Source organism: Trachemys scripta, chromosome 4 (assembly GCF_013100865.1).
Source record: "Trachemys scripta elegans isolate TJP31775 chromosome 4, CAS_Tse_1.0, whole genome shotgun sequence".
In the NCBI taxonomy this organism is placed as follows: domain Eukaryota; kingdom Metazoa; phylum Chordata; order Testudines; family Emydidae; genus Trachemys; species Trachemys scripta.
The window spans coordinates 43,003,724-43,019,646 of NC_048301.1; the positions used below are offsets into that span (position 1 = coordinate 43,003,724).

Below are 15,923 nucleotides of genomic sequence, written 5' to 3' on the forward strand. Positions count from 1 at the left end.
TTACTGGAAAACTGAGACCAAAATCAGCTGTCCAGCACACCACCCTCCCTGTCTCAGGGTGCCCCAGGACACCCCACCACTCAGTCAGGAAAGACACACATGGAATATACAAACCACCATTTAAATAGACTCACTGTTTTACGCAAACACTTCCATGGATTTGTCCCGCAGTGCTTTAGGTCAGAGAAAGAGTAAAATGGCCCCACCCACATCAGGTCCTTGAGTGCCAATGGCCAGATGCCATAAACACACTGGGGAGGAGCACATTCTGTAGGAGATGGAGTTCATGCTGCTCTGGGCAGGTGGGAATGCAGCAGAGGATAGACTCGCTTTCAGGGTTGGGGTGGGGGAGACTGGACCAGGGGGGAGAGAGTCGCTCTGACATGGGAATGGGTGGGACAGAGACTCACTCTGAGGCTGGGTATGTTGGACCAGGACAGGAGAGACCCAAAGCTGGTTCTCAGGCTGGTACAGAGGGACCCAGAGCCTCAGTTAGCCCCAGCCTCCTCTCAGAAGAAGATGGTGATAATTCCTGATCCCTCAGAAAGGAGGGGGCAGTGTGGCAGGAATAGTCCTGAGGGCAGGGAGGATGGAGGGGCAGGAATGCTCCTGAGGGGAAGTCTCTGGACACACCTGACAGTCAGAACTTGGCCTGAGCCTGTGGCTTCCTGAAATGCACAGAGACCATGTGGGGCCTCACTCCCTGTGCAGGGGCTGTCGGAGGGGCCCTGTCAGTCTGAGAGGAGGCTGCAGCCCCCCAGAGGAGACAGTCTTTGGGGCTGGTTTCCATCATCTCTTTCCCTCTAGATCTGCTTCTCCTCCTCTTGTGATGAGTTTGATTTCTCCATTTGTCTCTCATCCTCTGACGCTGCCTCCTCCTCTTTTTCTGGCTTCCTGGCTGGGGTGGGGGGGTCCCCAGGGACGGTCCCCAGGACTTTGGTGCTATGCTCCTGAGCTTTGGCCCTAAGGGCAGCAATGCTGTTCTCTCTCAGTTCCTCCTGGGAAATGGTGGTTTTGGGATCCGGGCCCCTCTCTTCCTTGTTGCTCTTGTCAAGCTTGGGCAGGGCCTGGCGTTCCACCTCCGGCTTCCTTCCCACCTCAGCTGCTGCCTCCAGAGACTTTTTGTGCATCCCTAAAAAGAATTGTTGGTATTCGGGTTTAGAAAAGCGCCTGGGCATGGGAAAGCCATCTTGAACTGAAAACAGCAAAGATAAAGAGAGGCCAGAATTAAGGAAAAGCAGAAACCCTTGCTTCAAACAGCAGTCACACAGAGAGCCCATTGCTTTGGGCCCTGCATGAGGGAGAACTCAGGCCAGTTCTCTTCTAGAGACAAGCCAGCACTGAGGAGGAGCCCAGGACAGACCAGAGGGGGGAGCTTGTGCCAACTCTGTGCTCTGAACAGGCCAAACATAAGGGAGGAACCTGGCCTGTAGCAAAAGGCATGGAACTTGGCTAGAACTGAGATAGGCCACACCTAAGGGAGAGGAGGGTGGTGGGAGGGGACAGATCCCTGTGCTCCTCAAGGGCCAATTCTGAGAAGTGGATAGGGTGACCAGATGAGGGGAAGAAAATATCGGGACACATGGGCACATGGGGGGGGGGGGGGCCCCCCGGGAAAAAAAAAAAAAAAAAAAAAGGCTGAGCAAAAAAACACAGTGCTGCCAGCGGATATTGGGACAAAATGCATCCCAACCAAAGATCGGTCGAGACGCGGGACAGACACCAAAATATCGGGACAGTCTCGATTTTATCGGGATGTCTGGTCACCCTAGAAGTGGACAAATGTGCCGAATATGACGCCACTTCAGGAGGCACAGTCTAAACATCATGAAGAGCCAGAGATTTCCTGCCCCAGAGGTTACGGGTGTGGCTGCAGGACCGGGGCATGAGGGACCAAACAGAATGAGCTCCCTGGTGCTAGCGAACAGTGAAGGTACCCAACTAGCAATGACAAGATAACGGTGTGGGGGGGAGGGGGACTTGTACAGCACCCTATTACTGGAGCCAGGAAGCAGGAGGGGTATCTGGCTATTCTCTCACCCACAGGGCTGAGAAGAGGTATCCCTTTGCCTGTTCTCCTCCCTCTTGCCCAGCCTACCCCTCCACCTTTCTCGCTCCCAAATTCACACAGACAGAAGGACAGGGCAGTGCATTTCTAAGAGGCCAGAAATGAGCTTTTTGGCAGAATGAGCCTGAGAGATCAGAAAACAGGAAGCAAAGAGCAGGAATGTGAAAGGGAATCTGCTACTTCCACATCCACACAGCCCCGGTCCACCAGAAGAAGGCAGGCAGGAATTAGACTGCCTTCAGCTGCAAGGAGCTGCAGGAGAATACCAGTCCCTCCCTTCCTCCCAAAAAGAGGACTCAAGAGGACACTTGATTCATCACAGGCACAAAAAAGTTGCCCCCCGCCCCAAGCAAAGGATCACACGGGGGACCCCTTAAGGGCTGCAGGAATCAGACCCAGACAATTTCTTGCTGTGTAGCAGGGAACCCAGCCTGTTATGGCTTTTGAGTACAGTGGATGTTGACGCTCATGCCACAGGAACCTGGGTCAGTGGGATGGTACCCCCACCCCATGCCACAGGAGTCTGGGCTCAGGGCTGATAGCCCTCCTCCCCCATGAGTCTGGACCCGAGGACTGATAGCTTACCCCACCCTTGGGCCAACAGGCTGATATCCTTGCCCCTCAAGTCAGGACCCAGGGATGGCAGTCCGACCCTATGCCCCGGGGGTCAGTCCCTAATATAAAAGGCAGTGTCCTTGTGCTTGGGGGTATGGGGAAAGTGTGAGTGCGGGATAATTTCCTCCCTTACTCAACACTTCCAATGTTACTCTAAGTTTCCCTATTTCAACATGTCACTCCCTGGAATACTGGCTGTGCCCAGGGAGGGTGCTGGTCTCTTACCCAGGAGCCAAGGGGCGCAGGACTCCATGATGCCATCCTTGGCAGATTTGAGGATAGACTCTGGCAGCGGGATTGAGTGACGTACCATTGCTCCATACAGCCCATATTCTGCCATCACGCTGCTCCTGCCCCAGCACTTCTCCCGCTTCCGCCACTTGGCCCGACGATTCTGGAACCAAACCTGCAAAGAGCAGAGCACTTTACTGAGGCCCGGTGAATTGTCGCTGCCCCCTAAGTTAGCCTGGGATTCTGTGTGCGCGTGCATGAACGCGTGCTTTTGGCTATCTGTGTAAGGAAATATGTCCCCCTCAGGAATCACAAGCCAAAACAAGAGAGACTTATTACAAATGTTGCGAGAGACTTTAGTCACCTTTATTCCTGACAACAGCACAGGCCTGACCATGCTGAATGGATAGGGCACAGTGCAGGCCAGAAATGGGCAAGCTTCCACCTGCTGCTCTGCTGATGCCCCTCAGATCCCCTTGCTACGTCAATGGTGGGACTCTCTATACACAGCTCTGCCAATATCCCTCTATCTCATGGGAGAGGGTGGGGAGCGCCCTTCTACGGGCCATGGAGATGTCTCAGGAGCAGCTCCGCCTCTCCCGTGAGTGGCTGTGCACATCTCCCGCAGGGGCCGCCATGTCTACCCCGGGGGGGCAATACATTGCCTCTACTGGAGCAGCTGTAGCTTTCCTCCCCTCCTGCGCCCCTCCAGTAGACTGTGTCATTTCCCCACCCTCGCAGGAGCCAAGCTTCAGTGCAAGTCCCATCCCTTGCTGCAGGATGTAATTAATTTTCCATTGCAGTGTCTCGCTAGTGGCTTTTGGCTCGGGTGCCTGGGATTTTCTATTTCATTATTTACTGAGTGGCTGAGCCGCAGAGAGAGGCTGTGTGCAGCGGTGTCTGTGGGGAGGGTCGGCCCAGGGTGGTGTGTGGGGTAGGAGGCAATCGCCACAGCTTGCCCTGAATTCCCCATTTGAAAAGCCCCTCATCTTCTCAGAAAATTGGCAGAATAATCTCTGGGCTGTGACCCAGGGGGCAGTGAGCAGAGACTCGGGTGGCACCAAGGGGACTTGGGGGGGGAGACTCACAGAAATCTATTAGTGTTCTCGCTCCGATTTCCATTCCTCTTGTCTCGCTCTCCCCCCCACCCTCCCCTCATTCCCTCCCTTCCCGTAGTGGAGAGGCATCAGCTTTAGATGAAAAATTGCTTGAGGTCTATTCAGAAGGCGGCAAAGGAAGAGTCAGCCCCAGGGGCAGCCCGGGCCTGATTGAAAAATAAGTTAATTTCAGTTTGAATCGATGGGCCTCAGGCACTGAAATATCACGGGAAATTAAAGCAGCTGGCCCCCAGGGAACCGCGCCATTGACCCGCGCTAATTAATGCCACGGAGTTACCATTCGCCTCTCTGTGAGGCAGCCCCTCCTTCCCTGAGGACACCCCAACCACCTCCTCATTTAACTAATTAGACTCACGGAAAATTGGGTGTTAATTTGTTTAGGAATTTTTTTTTCTTTCCAGGGAAGTACATGGCAGAGTGGAAATGAATGGCGGGGTCTCGCTGGCAGATGGATGCTCGGGGTCACTCCGCAATCTTCTCCAACTTGATTGCTTGATTAGGTCGTTAGCACATTAAAAAAAAAAATTGCTTGCCGTCTGGCGCTGGCCTGATGAGTGGGATGAGGCGGGAATCGCCTGGGTAATTTATCTTTTTATACTGCAAAGAATTTGATTTCAATCTGCAGATATATGGAGGCGCCTTTGACACCTGTTTAACATTACAGAGCTGACAACTTAACCCTCTGATGCCTCCACTGCCATGAGCCAGAGGGGAGCAGTGATCACCGCTCCAGCTGGGGGCCCGATGCTGGGAAGCCGGGTTCCCCAAGGGCTGGCCTGGGGAGAGAAATTCTGGAATGAACTCCAGACACTGCCCTCCGGCAGCGAGAGAGCACTTGGAGGGATGCATCGCAGGTGGGGGCTGTGGGGATGCAGCTGACAGGTTTCTTTCTCTGGCACAGCGGAAAGTCAGCATGCTTGCCGATTTGAAATGGATAAGTCTGGGCAGACCCTACAATGGCTGTGGGGAGCACCCCAGGTTATGGCGAAAGTGGTGCCAGCCTCTCCCAGCAAGGAGCTCTGTGAGGGGAAAGAGGCAGGTGCACCCCTGTGGGGAAGCTCCCAACTACTCCACTCCCAGCTTTTCTCAGAAGGAGGCGCTGTTGGGGACAGAACAGGGCGCCAGCAGTTACTTCTGTATCCTGGGGCGGGGAAGCAGGGGTGCCAGCTTCCAGGGGGTGCTGCACCACTGTGCTGTTCTGCTGGGGGATTTTTTGGCAGGGGGAGGGACTTGGCTTTTTTTCTGCTCAGGGACTTGCGGGGAGGAGGTGACACCAAAAACGTTCTCTGCCCTGCCCGGCGGAACGGCTAGTGCTGCTCCTGCCAGTACCAGCCTGTTCTACCAAGAGCTGTGTAGGGTATAGGACAGCAGCAGTTACTTCAGTCCCGCTCTCTCCCAGCAGGGGGCAGCAGGAAATGGACCAAGGCACTAGCTGTAGGGGAGTTGCCGGCTACGTTAGCCCCAGCCTCTCCAGGCAGGAGTTGCTGTAGGGCAGTGGTTTCCAACCTGGGGTCCGCACACTGTGTCTAAGATTTCCCAAGGGGCCCACACCGCCATTCAAAATTTTTTAGGGGTCCACAAGTGGAAAAAGGTTGAAAACCATTGCTGTAGGGAATGGCAGGTGAACATCGCAGCTACTCTCATCCCAGCCTTACCTAGTAGCAGGCACTGTAGGGAGTGGAGTCAGAGAGCTCACCGTCACTGACTGCCTCACAAAAGAGTAATGTAAATAGCTTCCTTGAACATTTAAGATCCCATATTCTTTGCATTTTGCACTTTTCATTCTGCTGCTATTTTATTTCTAGACTGTTAATGGTTCTGAACCCATAGATCCCTTGGCGAGCGCCCTCCAGGATTCGCCTGCACCCTCCTGGTTGGAGGGCTCTTTATCAGTCAGGAGGTAGAGGAATTCTTGCTCAGGAACTGCTTTGTTCATTTCTCCTGTGAGCTTTCCAGTGTCAGGCCTGTCACTCAGAGGACAGTAGCTCCTTCTTCTCTAGTACAAAGAGGATGAAGCAGAAGGGGACTGTGGAAGTCCCCACTCGGAGGCAGCAATGCAAATGGTACCAATCCTTTCTAACTGACCAGCTTTGAATATCACTGGCAACACCACCTCTGACCCATACAGCGGTTGCCATCAAAAGGCCTCCACCCCCACACCAAGCGATGGAGCTCGCCAATTTTACCTTGGATAAATAGATACAGTTATCTCCCTATCTACAGAAGTCCCATGTTCTTCCCTTAATATCCTATTAGAAACACCTTGAGTGCTGCAAATTCTGTGGGTAGCTAACTGCAAATAATTACACCCCTGTAAACAATTTCTAAGATGCTCAGCGCTGCAGTAGCTGAGCACCAAGATTATCTTGGCATTTGTCAACAATTATCACACAGCGACAGCCAAGCTGGCCATAGATTTCTCCCTGTGAGATAGATGTGGGACGTGGGTGATTCACTGTGCCTTTTAAAATGCATTTACTGTACATAAAGGACTGTCCATACATTAATGCATTAGGGGTGGATGGGTTCTTAATTTTAAGTGTTTGTTTCAGTGTTACAAAAGGGGAGGTCTTGAAAATCACCAAAAAATGTGTAACAATTTCACTCTTCCCCACCCTTCTCTCTTTTTTGTACATACCCCTTCTTTCCTTCCCCAACCCATGTTTTTTATCATCCTTCACTTTCTTTTTCCCCCTCAGTACTTCATTTCCCTCCCCCACGCTTCCTGCTGCCCCTCCCCTGGGACACACAGTCTTGTGAACTTCTCTCACTCACATCTGTGACAAATGCACACCATTACTCACACCCCTCTCTCATGCCACTTGTTTCCCCAGCTCTTTCATGTAACAGCATCTGTAATGTCCACTAGGTGGCTCCATGCATTGAAACTCAACATACTTACTATCTTTTTCACAGCAGAGGAGAGGAAGCAAATGTAGAAACAACAGCAACAGCCTGCCAGGTGGCAAACAATTTTCTATCGGCTAATGCTATGTCAGTGAGATCAACATGTTTCATGAGAACTGTCAATTCAGTCAAAATTTTTGATGAAAAATTATCAAAGTGCTTAAGAGCAATAAGATCAAAGCACCTCATTTTGGCTTTGTTTTGACTATTATATATTATAATTTGTAAACATAAAAGTCATGTTATATCATAAATGATATTAAAAGTCAAAATGATAAATTTGAAACAAAGCACTTTGATGAGGTTGTTCTGACACTTCCAGCATGACATTTTTCTGAGATTCTTTTTTTTAATGGGAAACTTCAATTTTTTGTTTTGAGTTGGGATGAAAATAAATGTTGGAATGTCAGAGTATCTTGTAGAATGGACACTCTGAGGTTTGATCAACTCTAGTATTGACCCAAGGAGCCAGATTCTGCTCTCACTTACACTCATAAATCAGGCATGACCTCCAGTGAGACCAATGGAGTTTAAAATGGGGGTTAATGAGATCAGACTCAAGCTCTTCAGCGCTGCCACAATTAATGCCTTAGACCTCAACAGACGGAATCACAGAAATGTAGGGCTGGAAGGGACCTTGAGAGGTCATCAAGTCCAGTCCCCTACACTCAGGCAGGATCAAGTAAACCTAGCCCATCCCGGACAGGTGTCTGTCCAACCTGTTCTTAAAAACCTCCAGTGATAAGGATTCCACAGCCTCCCTCAGAAGCCTATTCCAGAACTTAACTATCCTTATTGTTAGAAAGACTTTCCTAATATCTAACCTAAATCTTCCTTGCTGCAGATTAAGTCCATTGCTTCTTGTTGTATCTTCAGTGGAAAAGGAGAAAAACTGATCACTGACCTCTTTATAACAGCCCTTCGCATATTTGCAGACTGTTATCAGTTCCTCTCTGACTTCTTTTCTCAAGACTCAACATGCCCAGGGTTTTTTTTAAGCCTTCCCTCTTAGGTTAGGTTTTCTAAACATGTTATCATTTTTGTTGCTCTCCTCTGGACGCTCTCCAATTTGTCCACATCTTTCCTAAAGCGTGGCACCCAGAATAGGGCACAGCATACCAGGCTTCACCAGTGCTGAGTAGAATAGGACAATTACCTCCCATGCCTTACATGCAACATGCCTGTTAATGCACCCCAGAATGATATTACACTTTTTCACAACTGCATCATATTGTTGATTCATGTTCAATTTGTGATCCACTATAACGCCCCATGATCCTTTTCTGAAGTACTACTACTAATTCGCCAGCTATTTCCCAATTTGTATTTGTTCATTTGATTTTTCCTTCCTAAATATAGTACACTTGTTGATTTCTCTAATTTGTCAAGACTATTTTGAATTCTAATACTGTCCTCCAAAGTGCTTGCAACCAGTGGCGTAGCCAGGTGGAGCTAATGGGAGGCGGACATAAAAAAAGGCGCCACCCACTGTGGCGCTTGTATTCACCGGGCAGTGCTCCGGGTCTTCGGCGGCACTTCGGCGGCGGGTCCTTCACTCGCTCCGGGTCTTCGGCGGCACTGAAGGACCCACCGCCCAAAAGCCGCCAAAGACCCGGAGAGAGTGAAACGACCGCCGCCGAAGTGCCGCCGAAGACCCGGAGCGCCGCCCAGTGAGTACAAGCGGGCGCAGCAGGTGGTGCCTTTTTTTATGTCTGCCCCCCCCCGTTCAGAGTAAAAATTAAAAAGGCGCCACTTGTGCCCAGTGGGGGAGCGGCCGCTCCCCCTGTTCCCCCACTAGCTACGCTATTGCTTGCAACCCCTCCCAGCTTGGTATCATTCACAAATTTTATAAGCACACTCTCCACTCCATTATCCAAGTCATTAATGTAAATATTGAATAGTACTGCACCCAGGACAGACCCCTGTGGGACTCCAGTAGATACCCCCTTCTAGATACCCCCTTATAATTTGATAGTGAACCATTGATAACTACTCTTTGAGTACGGTCTTTCAACCAGTTGTGCACCTACATCAGTAATTTCATCTAGACCACATTTCTGTAGTTTGCTTATGAAAATGTCATGTGGAACTGTGTCAAAAAGCCTTACTAAATCAAGCTATATCACATCTACTGCTTCCCGCGAATCCATTAGGTCAGTAACCTTGTCAAATAAATAAATTATATTGGTTTGGCATGATTTGTTCATAACAAATAACATGCTATTTATTCCTTATAATCCTTTATCACATAGGTGCTCATAAATTGATTGTTTAATAATTTGTTCCAGTATCTTTCCAGGTATTAAAGTTAGTCTGACTGGTCTATTATTCTCTGGGTCCTCTTTGTCCCCCTTTTTAAACATAGGTACTATGTCTGCCCTTGTTCAGCCCTCTCGGACCTCACCTGTCCTCCATGAGTTCTCAAAGCTAATTGCTAATGGTTCTGAGATTGCTTCAGCTAGGTCCTTAATTACCCCAAGATGAATTTCATCAGGCCCTGCCAATGTGAATACATCTAACTTATCTAAATAGTCTTTAACCTGTTATTTCCCTGTTTTGGCTTTCATTCCTTCCCCCTTGTTGTTAATATTAATTGTGTTGAATATCTGCTCATCATTTTGGTCACCTTTTTAGTGAAGACTGGAGCAAAATAAGCATGAAACACCTCAGCCTTCTTGATCTCGTTATTAGTTCTTCTTTATGACTAAGTAGAGGACCTTCATTTTCCTTCATCCTTCTCTTCCTCCTACATAAGAATGGCCATACTTGGTCAGACCAATGCTCTATCTATCCCAGTATCCTGTCTTCTGATGGTGGCAGGTGCCAGATGCTTCAGAGAGAATTAACAGAAGAGGGCAATTTGTCAAGTGATCCATCCCCTGCTGTCCAGTCCCAGCTTCTGGCAGTTTGAGGTTTAAAGACACCCAGAGTTTGGGGTTACATCCCTGACCATCATAGCCATTGATGGACCAATCCTCCAGGAACTTATCTAATTCTTTTTTGAACCCTGTTATACTTTTGGCCTTCACTATTTTTGGCAATGAGTTCCATAGGTTGACCATGCATTGTGTGAAGACGTACTTCCTTTTGTTTATTTTTGTATTTCCTGTTGCTTATTAATTTCATTGGGGGACTGCAAGTTCTTGTGTTATGAGGAGGAGTAAGTAACACCTCCTTATTTAGTTTCTCCACACCAGTCATGATTTTATAGACTTCTCTCATATCTCCTCTTAGTCATCTCTTTTCCAAGCTGAAAAGCCCCAGTCTTATTAATCTCTCCTAATATGGAAGCTGTTCCATGCCCCTAATCATTTTTGTTGCCCTTTTCTGAACCTTTTCCAATTCCATTTTTTTTTTTTTGAGATGGAGAGACCACATCTGCATGCAGTAATCAAGATGTGGGCAATCCTCGATTTATATAGTGTCATTATGATATTTTCTGTTTTATTATCTATCCCTTTCCTAATGGTTCCTAACATTCTGTTAGCTTTTTTGACTGCTGCTGCACATTGAGCCGATGTTTTCAGCGAAACTATTCATGATGACCCCAAAATCTCTCTCTCGAGTGGTAACAGCTAATTTAGACCCCATCATTTTGTATGTATAGTTGGGATTATGTTTTCAGCGTGCTTTACTTTGCATTTATCAATATTGAATTTAATCTGCCAATTCTAATGTATTTAAAGAACCTCTTCTTATTGCCTTTTATTTCCCTTACTAGGTATAACTCATTTTGTGCCTTAGCCTTTCTGATTTTGTCCCTACATGCTTGTGCTATTCTTTTGTGCTCATCCTTAGCAATTCATCCATATGCTACCCTTGTGGTAGGATTCCTTTTTGTTTTTCAGGTCATTAACGAGCTCCTTATGGATCCATATGGTCCTTTTACTATCCTTCCTATCTTCCCTTTGCATCAGGATAGTCTGCAGTTGCACCTTTAATACTACCTCCTTCAGAAACTGCCAGATCTCCTGAACTCCATTATCCCTTAGATTTTCTTCCCATGGGACGTTACCTACCAATTCTCTAACACTGTGGAAGACACTATGGCTGTGAGCCTTAGCAGGTCACATCCAGTCCACCATTGTCAGACAGGGCAGACTTATTCCCTACAGTTTATTCTCAGGGTTTTGTCTAGATTTAAAAGGCCCAAGCCTTGGGACTTCTCTTGGGAGATGATTCCACGGCCTAACAGATCTTGTTCTTGGGAACCGTTTCATGATATTCAGCCTACATTTTCCTTTGCTCAATTTCTCAGTTGACTCAGGGCCAAGGGAAGCCCTTTCTTTAAGATAGTGGGAACCACTTTTATTTTCTCTGCTTTTATTGATGCCTCACTTTTGGTAAGTCTGTGGAATTGGCTGTTATGCAAGTATATCTCTTCAGCCGCCACCACGATGTATGAACGTGGAGCCACTTATTGTAGGCAGGCATCTTGTCTCCACTTTCCCTTTCCCTGGAGAAAATGGCTTCACCTTTACTCTCTGATCTCTTTGCAGCTTTGGTTCTTCTATGGCTCCTTGATCAGAGTAGCCGTTGCTTTGGGATGGTGCTGATATTTTTGTTCTCCAGCTCTTTCCATAAGCAGCATCAGCAGTAATTTGTTGGCCACTGGGAGTAGTATCCAGGTTAAATCAAGACATTAGCTGCTGTATAGGTCTGCTCTTGGTGCCTCCCCTTGTGGCAGGCTTTGCATGTATATACCATACACTTTGCTTTCACCTTGTAAAAGCTTGTCCTTAGCTTGGTTTTCCCATTATACTGACTGGGATAGGGCAAGGAGCTTATATATTTGCACTCCCAAACTTCCCTAGTAATGGCTTTGTGAAGCGTGAGCCATTAGCAATGGCCACAACATTAGAAATGCACAGGTGACTAACCTGCTCACTGCAACACTCCACCGTCATAGCAGAGGCTGTGTCTCTGGGAGGTTCAAGCTCCCTGAAGTCAAAGTGATAGTTAACTGCTCTGAAATACTTAAGCTGTTTGTCCATACTAGCTTTGCTCCAAGGTCTGAGGGAACATCATGTGGCATAAGTCACTCCTTCACGTTGTTATACAAAACATTACACATTGCACTGTCTCTCACAGCACCTGCTGTCTGAGTTCCTGCCTGGCCAGAATAACATCTCCGTCTTTGCCAAGACATCTTCTCTGTGCCTTGGTGACCAGCATGAATTCTTGACAACATAACTCATAACTTTGGCTAGAACTATTCTGGGTCCTTTGTAGGAGACTCTATTTTGCATCCTGATTTCCTCCCAATACACCAAGTATTCCCTAGTGCTGTCAGGATCCCTGTCTTTTATATCTGACCTTCCAGTTTGCAGCACAGCTTTCAGTGCTTGTAGTATTTCATCTCATCTTCCATCTTCAGCTAGGTACTGATCTGATGTACAGAGGCATACACCACAGGGAGAAGAAGAATAAAGTCCTCTCTGAAAGACCTGATGTTTTTTTAGATTTTACAGATACTTTGCTGATAGGCATCTTCAAAATGAGAAAGTTAATTTCTCAAAATTTTGTTTCTGTTTGCTGAACAATGTCTTTGAATTTTTGCAAGGCTCTCAATTTGGTGATTCCCTCTTGGACCAATGCAAAGTATCTTGAGACAATGCTACTCCTGAGAGAAGTTTGCAATGTGTACTTCAGATCCCTTTTTATTTCATTTGAGCACATTCTGTGTGCTCAGCCCTGTAGAGACAACAGAAAATATGGAGCCTGCCCCAAGAAGCTCATGATCAAAACTGCTCAAGACAATATAGTAAACAGGAGGGATTTTGTTGTTGTTTTTACTTTTTAGGATCTGGATGAGTAAAGGGGGGTTGTTCAGCATTTGAACAAGAGAGAGAGGGTGTATCAAGTATTTGGGGAAGCAGGGGAGAAGGTGCAAAGAGGAAAGTGGGAGAATACAATGGTTAGGGCAAGGAGAGACTCTTGGATGGAGCACAGACAGCAAGTGGGAAGAGGAGGGAGAGATGAGAGCACAGATGTAAATGGGTGGAGTCATGAAGGGGTTTGAAAGTAAAGATGAAAAGCTTGGAAAGCAAGAGGAAGCCAATGAAGGGGCTTAAATAAGGCAGCACATGATCAGCACATGCCTCTATCTCTGTACTTCTAGAGGATTCAGGGGCAAATTGCAGGGAAAGATGTTACCCTGAGGCTTAGGGTCCGAATCAGCACTGATCACAGCTCACCATGCAGATCAAATTCCCTGGATGCGAGTGCTGTAGCCTGGCACTACTTTTTAATCGGTGCCTATGGCAGCTTCCTAGACGAGAGAGACTTTGACCTTCAGGCTGTCTTTCCTGTGGCAGGGTTGAACCTAGTCCTGGCTCACTTCAATCACTCTGAATTATTACATCCTCGTTGACATCTTAGTATCCAAGTGCTGATTGCTGAAGACAATTGCTTTCACTTGCTCAGAGGCTTATTATGCTGCGACTGCCACTCCCAGGCAGTGTCCTTGTCTGATAGTTGATGGAGTGGCTTATATACACCGTACAGGTGGGCAAAAATTGAGAGAGGTAATTCACAGACACCATTAAACCTCGTACTGCCTGCGCACTGGCTAGCTTAGGCATAGCCAGAATTGCATACATCTTCTCTGAATCTGGACACATCCCCTCAGCAATGAGCAGATGGAAAATGCAGGAAACTCCTTTTTTCTCCTGGCTCTCTGTAGTATGTTGCTACGGTCAGTTACTGCTTCTTCCATTGTCTCACCACAGCCACATACCAGAACACCTTCTGCAATAGCCACTGCTTGATGCTGTTGCTGCTGGTACTCCGCTGGAGCATCTGAAATACCAAACAGCACCTGGTGCCTTTGATATTGCCCCACTGGGAACCCAGGTACTTGAGAAATGTGGGTGTTGAAGCTGACCCACCACAAGCTTCTCAATACCCTTTTCCTAAGGAGGGAAAGGTAGAGACAGGGCAGTAGTTGACAAGATCTTTGTCACCCAATACCTATTTCTTGAGTGAGGTCTTGACACTTAACGGCCAGTGGGAGCTGACCCTCCCCCAGAAAGGCATAATTGGTCTCCATTAGCCCCACATCCTGTCTTTCATTAACCGGATGGGGAAGGGGTCCATGAGACGGAATGGTCTTCTCATTGTCTAGTGCCTTCGGAACCTACACCTGTGTGACAGGCCCAAGTTGCATCAGGATTCCAACCGCCCCCTTGCGCTCTGAGCCCATTTCCACAGATCTGGTGGAAATGACACAAATTCACTCTTTTCTGCAGGACAACAGCTTTGCACAGCAGGACATGTTAGATTCTGAAGTCAGGTGAAGACAGCTCAGTCTCAGTGTCTATTGTTTAAATGTTGTCTGCCCCGCTGTTGACGAACCAACACTGTCATGTAAGGCTGCCCTTTGCAGGTAAACAGCTGATACCTGGAGCTGTGAATCCCAGCCAGACACTAGCTGGGTTAAGAGGCAACAACACAAGCATAAGTACAGCAAATCGGCTAGATCACTTTCTGTGCAGCACCGGTGAGACAAGAAGATGGTCACTGCATAGTGGGCTGTGTGTGTGCATGCACAGACTTCCTGAGTGACCTTGGGCAAGTCACATGGGGTACATCTGTACTTCGAGCTTGAGGTTTAAATTCCAGCTCAAGGAGACATACCCGTACTAGCTCTGATTGAGCTAGTGTGTTAAAAATAGAAGTGTAGCCATGGCTATGTGAGAAGCGGGAGGGGCTAACTGTCCTGAGTTTGTACCTGTCCAAGACACTATGTGCGTACTCAGGTGGCTAACCACTCCCACTACTCGTGCTTCTATTTTTATCACGCCAGTTCAATCACAGCCTGTGTGGGTATCAGGACCGGCTCTAACTTTTTTGCCGCCCCTGGCAAAAAAGAAGAGCGTCGCCCCTCCGTACCCCTCCCCACGAGCACTGCGCCGCCGTACCCCTCCCTGCGAGCGCCGCCGAACCCCCCCCCAGTGCTTTGCTGCCAAAATCCCCGCCCTCCTGAGCATCATGCCGCCCGAAGCCCCACCTCCGAGCGCCACACAAGTCCCCACCCCCTAGTGCCGCGCCACCCGAAGCCCCACCCCCTCCAAGCGCCGTGCCACCCAAAGCCCCTGCCCCCCCTCTGAGCGCAGCGCCGCGCCGCGCCAGCCCCCCATCCGAGTGCCACGCCGTGCCAACCCCTGCCCCCCATCCGAGCGCCGCGCCAACCCCCGCCCCCATCCGAGCGCTGCGCTGTGGCCGACCCCCGCCCCATCCGAGCGCCGCGCCAACCCCCATTCCTCCTCTGAGCGCCGCGCCACCCGAAGCCCCACCCTCCGAGCGCCGGGCCGTGGAAACAAAAAAACCCTCCAGCGCTGCCCCTACGAACCAAAAATAAATAAATAAATAGATAAAATCCCGAGCGCCGCCCCGCCCCAAGATGCCACCCCAAGCACGTGCTCGGTGGACTGGTGCCTGGAGCCAGCCCTGGTGGGTATGTTGCCTCAAGCTGGAATTTACACCTCCAGAGCGAAGTATAAACATACCTGCAGTCTCTCTGTGCCTCAGTTCCCCATCTGTAGAATGGGAATAATAGCACTTTCCTACCTCCCAGTGATGTTGTGAGGACAAATATATTAAAGATTGTAAGACACTCAGATTCTACAGTGATGGGGACCATATAAGTATGATAAATAGACAGACAGATGTGTTCCCTCTGGTGACTAGAGCCACAGAGCAGATAAGGGATCTGCTCCTGCTACCAACTAAGGGAGCTCATCTTTATGACAAGTAGCAGAGGCCTGTGTTTTTTAGAGGTCAACTACCCTGCTCCCCAGGTGTGGGAGAGAGTTATCTAGTTGCTGTGCCTGGAGCACTAGGATTATTACATTTGGAAACCTGCCATCATTATGCAATAAGCAAATACTGAGAGGTCACATGGCATCCTCAACAACTAGAGATGTGAACATCATCTGGATCACTGTAATTTGCTTTAGATAGCAGAACAGCATGAGTTCTCT

General features: G+C 48.5%; 1 protein-coding gene across 1 annotated transcript in view; it reads right to left on the reverse strand.

The window, feature by feature from the left end:
• Positions 1-697: 697 nt before the first annotated feature.
• The window catches only part of VSX2 (visual system homeobox 2), a 41,831-nt gene continuing 26,605 nt past the window's right edge, over positions 698-15,923 (reverse strand). The window contains exons 5-6 of the mRNA XM_034769582.1: positions 2,909-3,089; positions 698-1,132 (exon numbers count right to left, since the gene is read on the reverse strand). Of these exons, the coding sequence (XP_034625473.1) occupies positions 804-1,132; positions 2,909-3,089 (510 nt within the window). The 3' untranslated portion in view covers positions 698-803. The remainder of the gene's footprint in view (positions 1,133-2,908; positions 3,090-15,923) is intronic.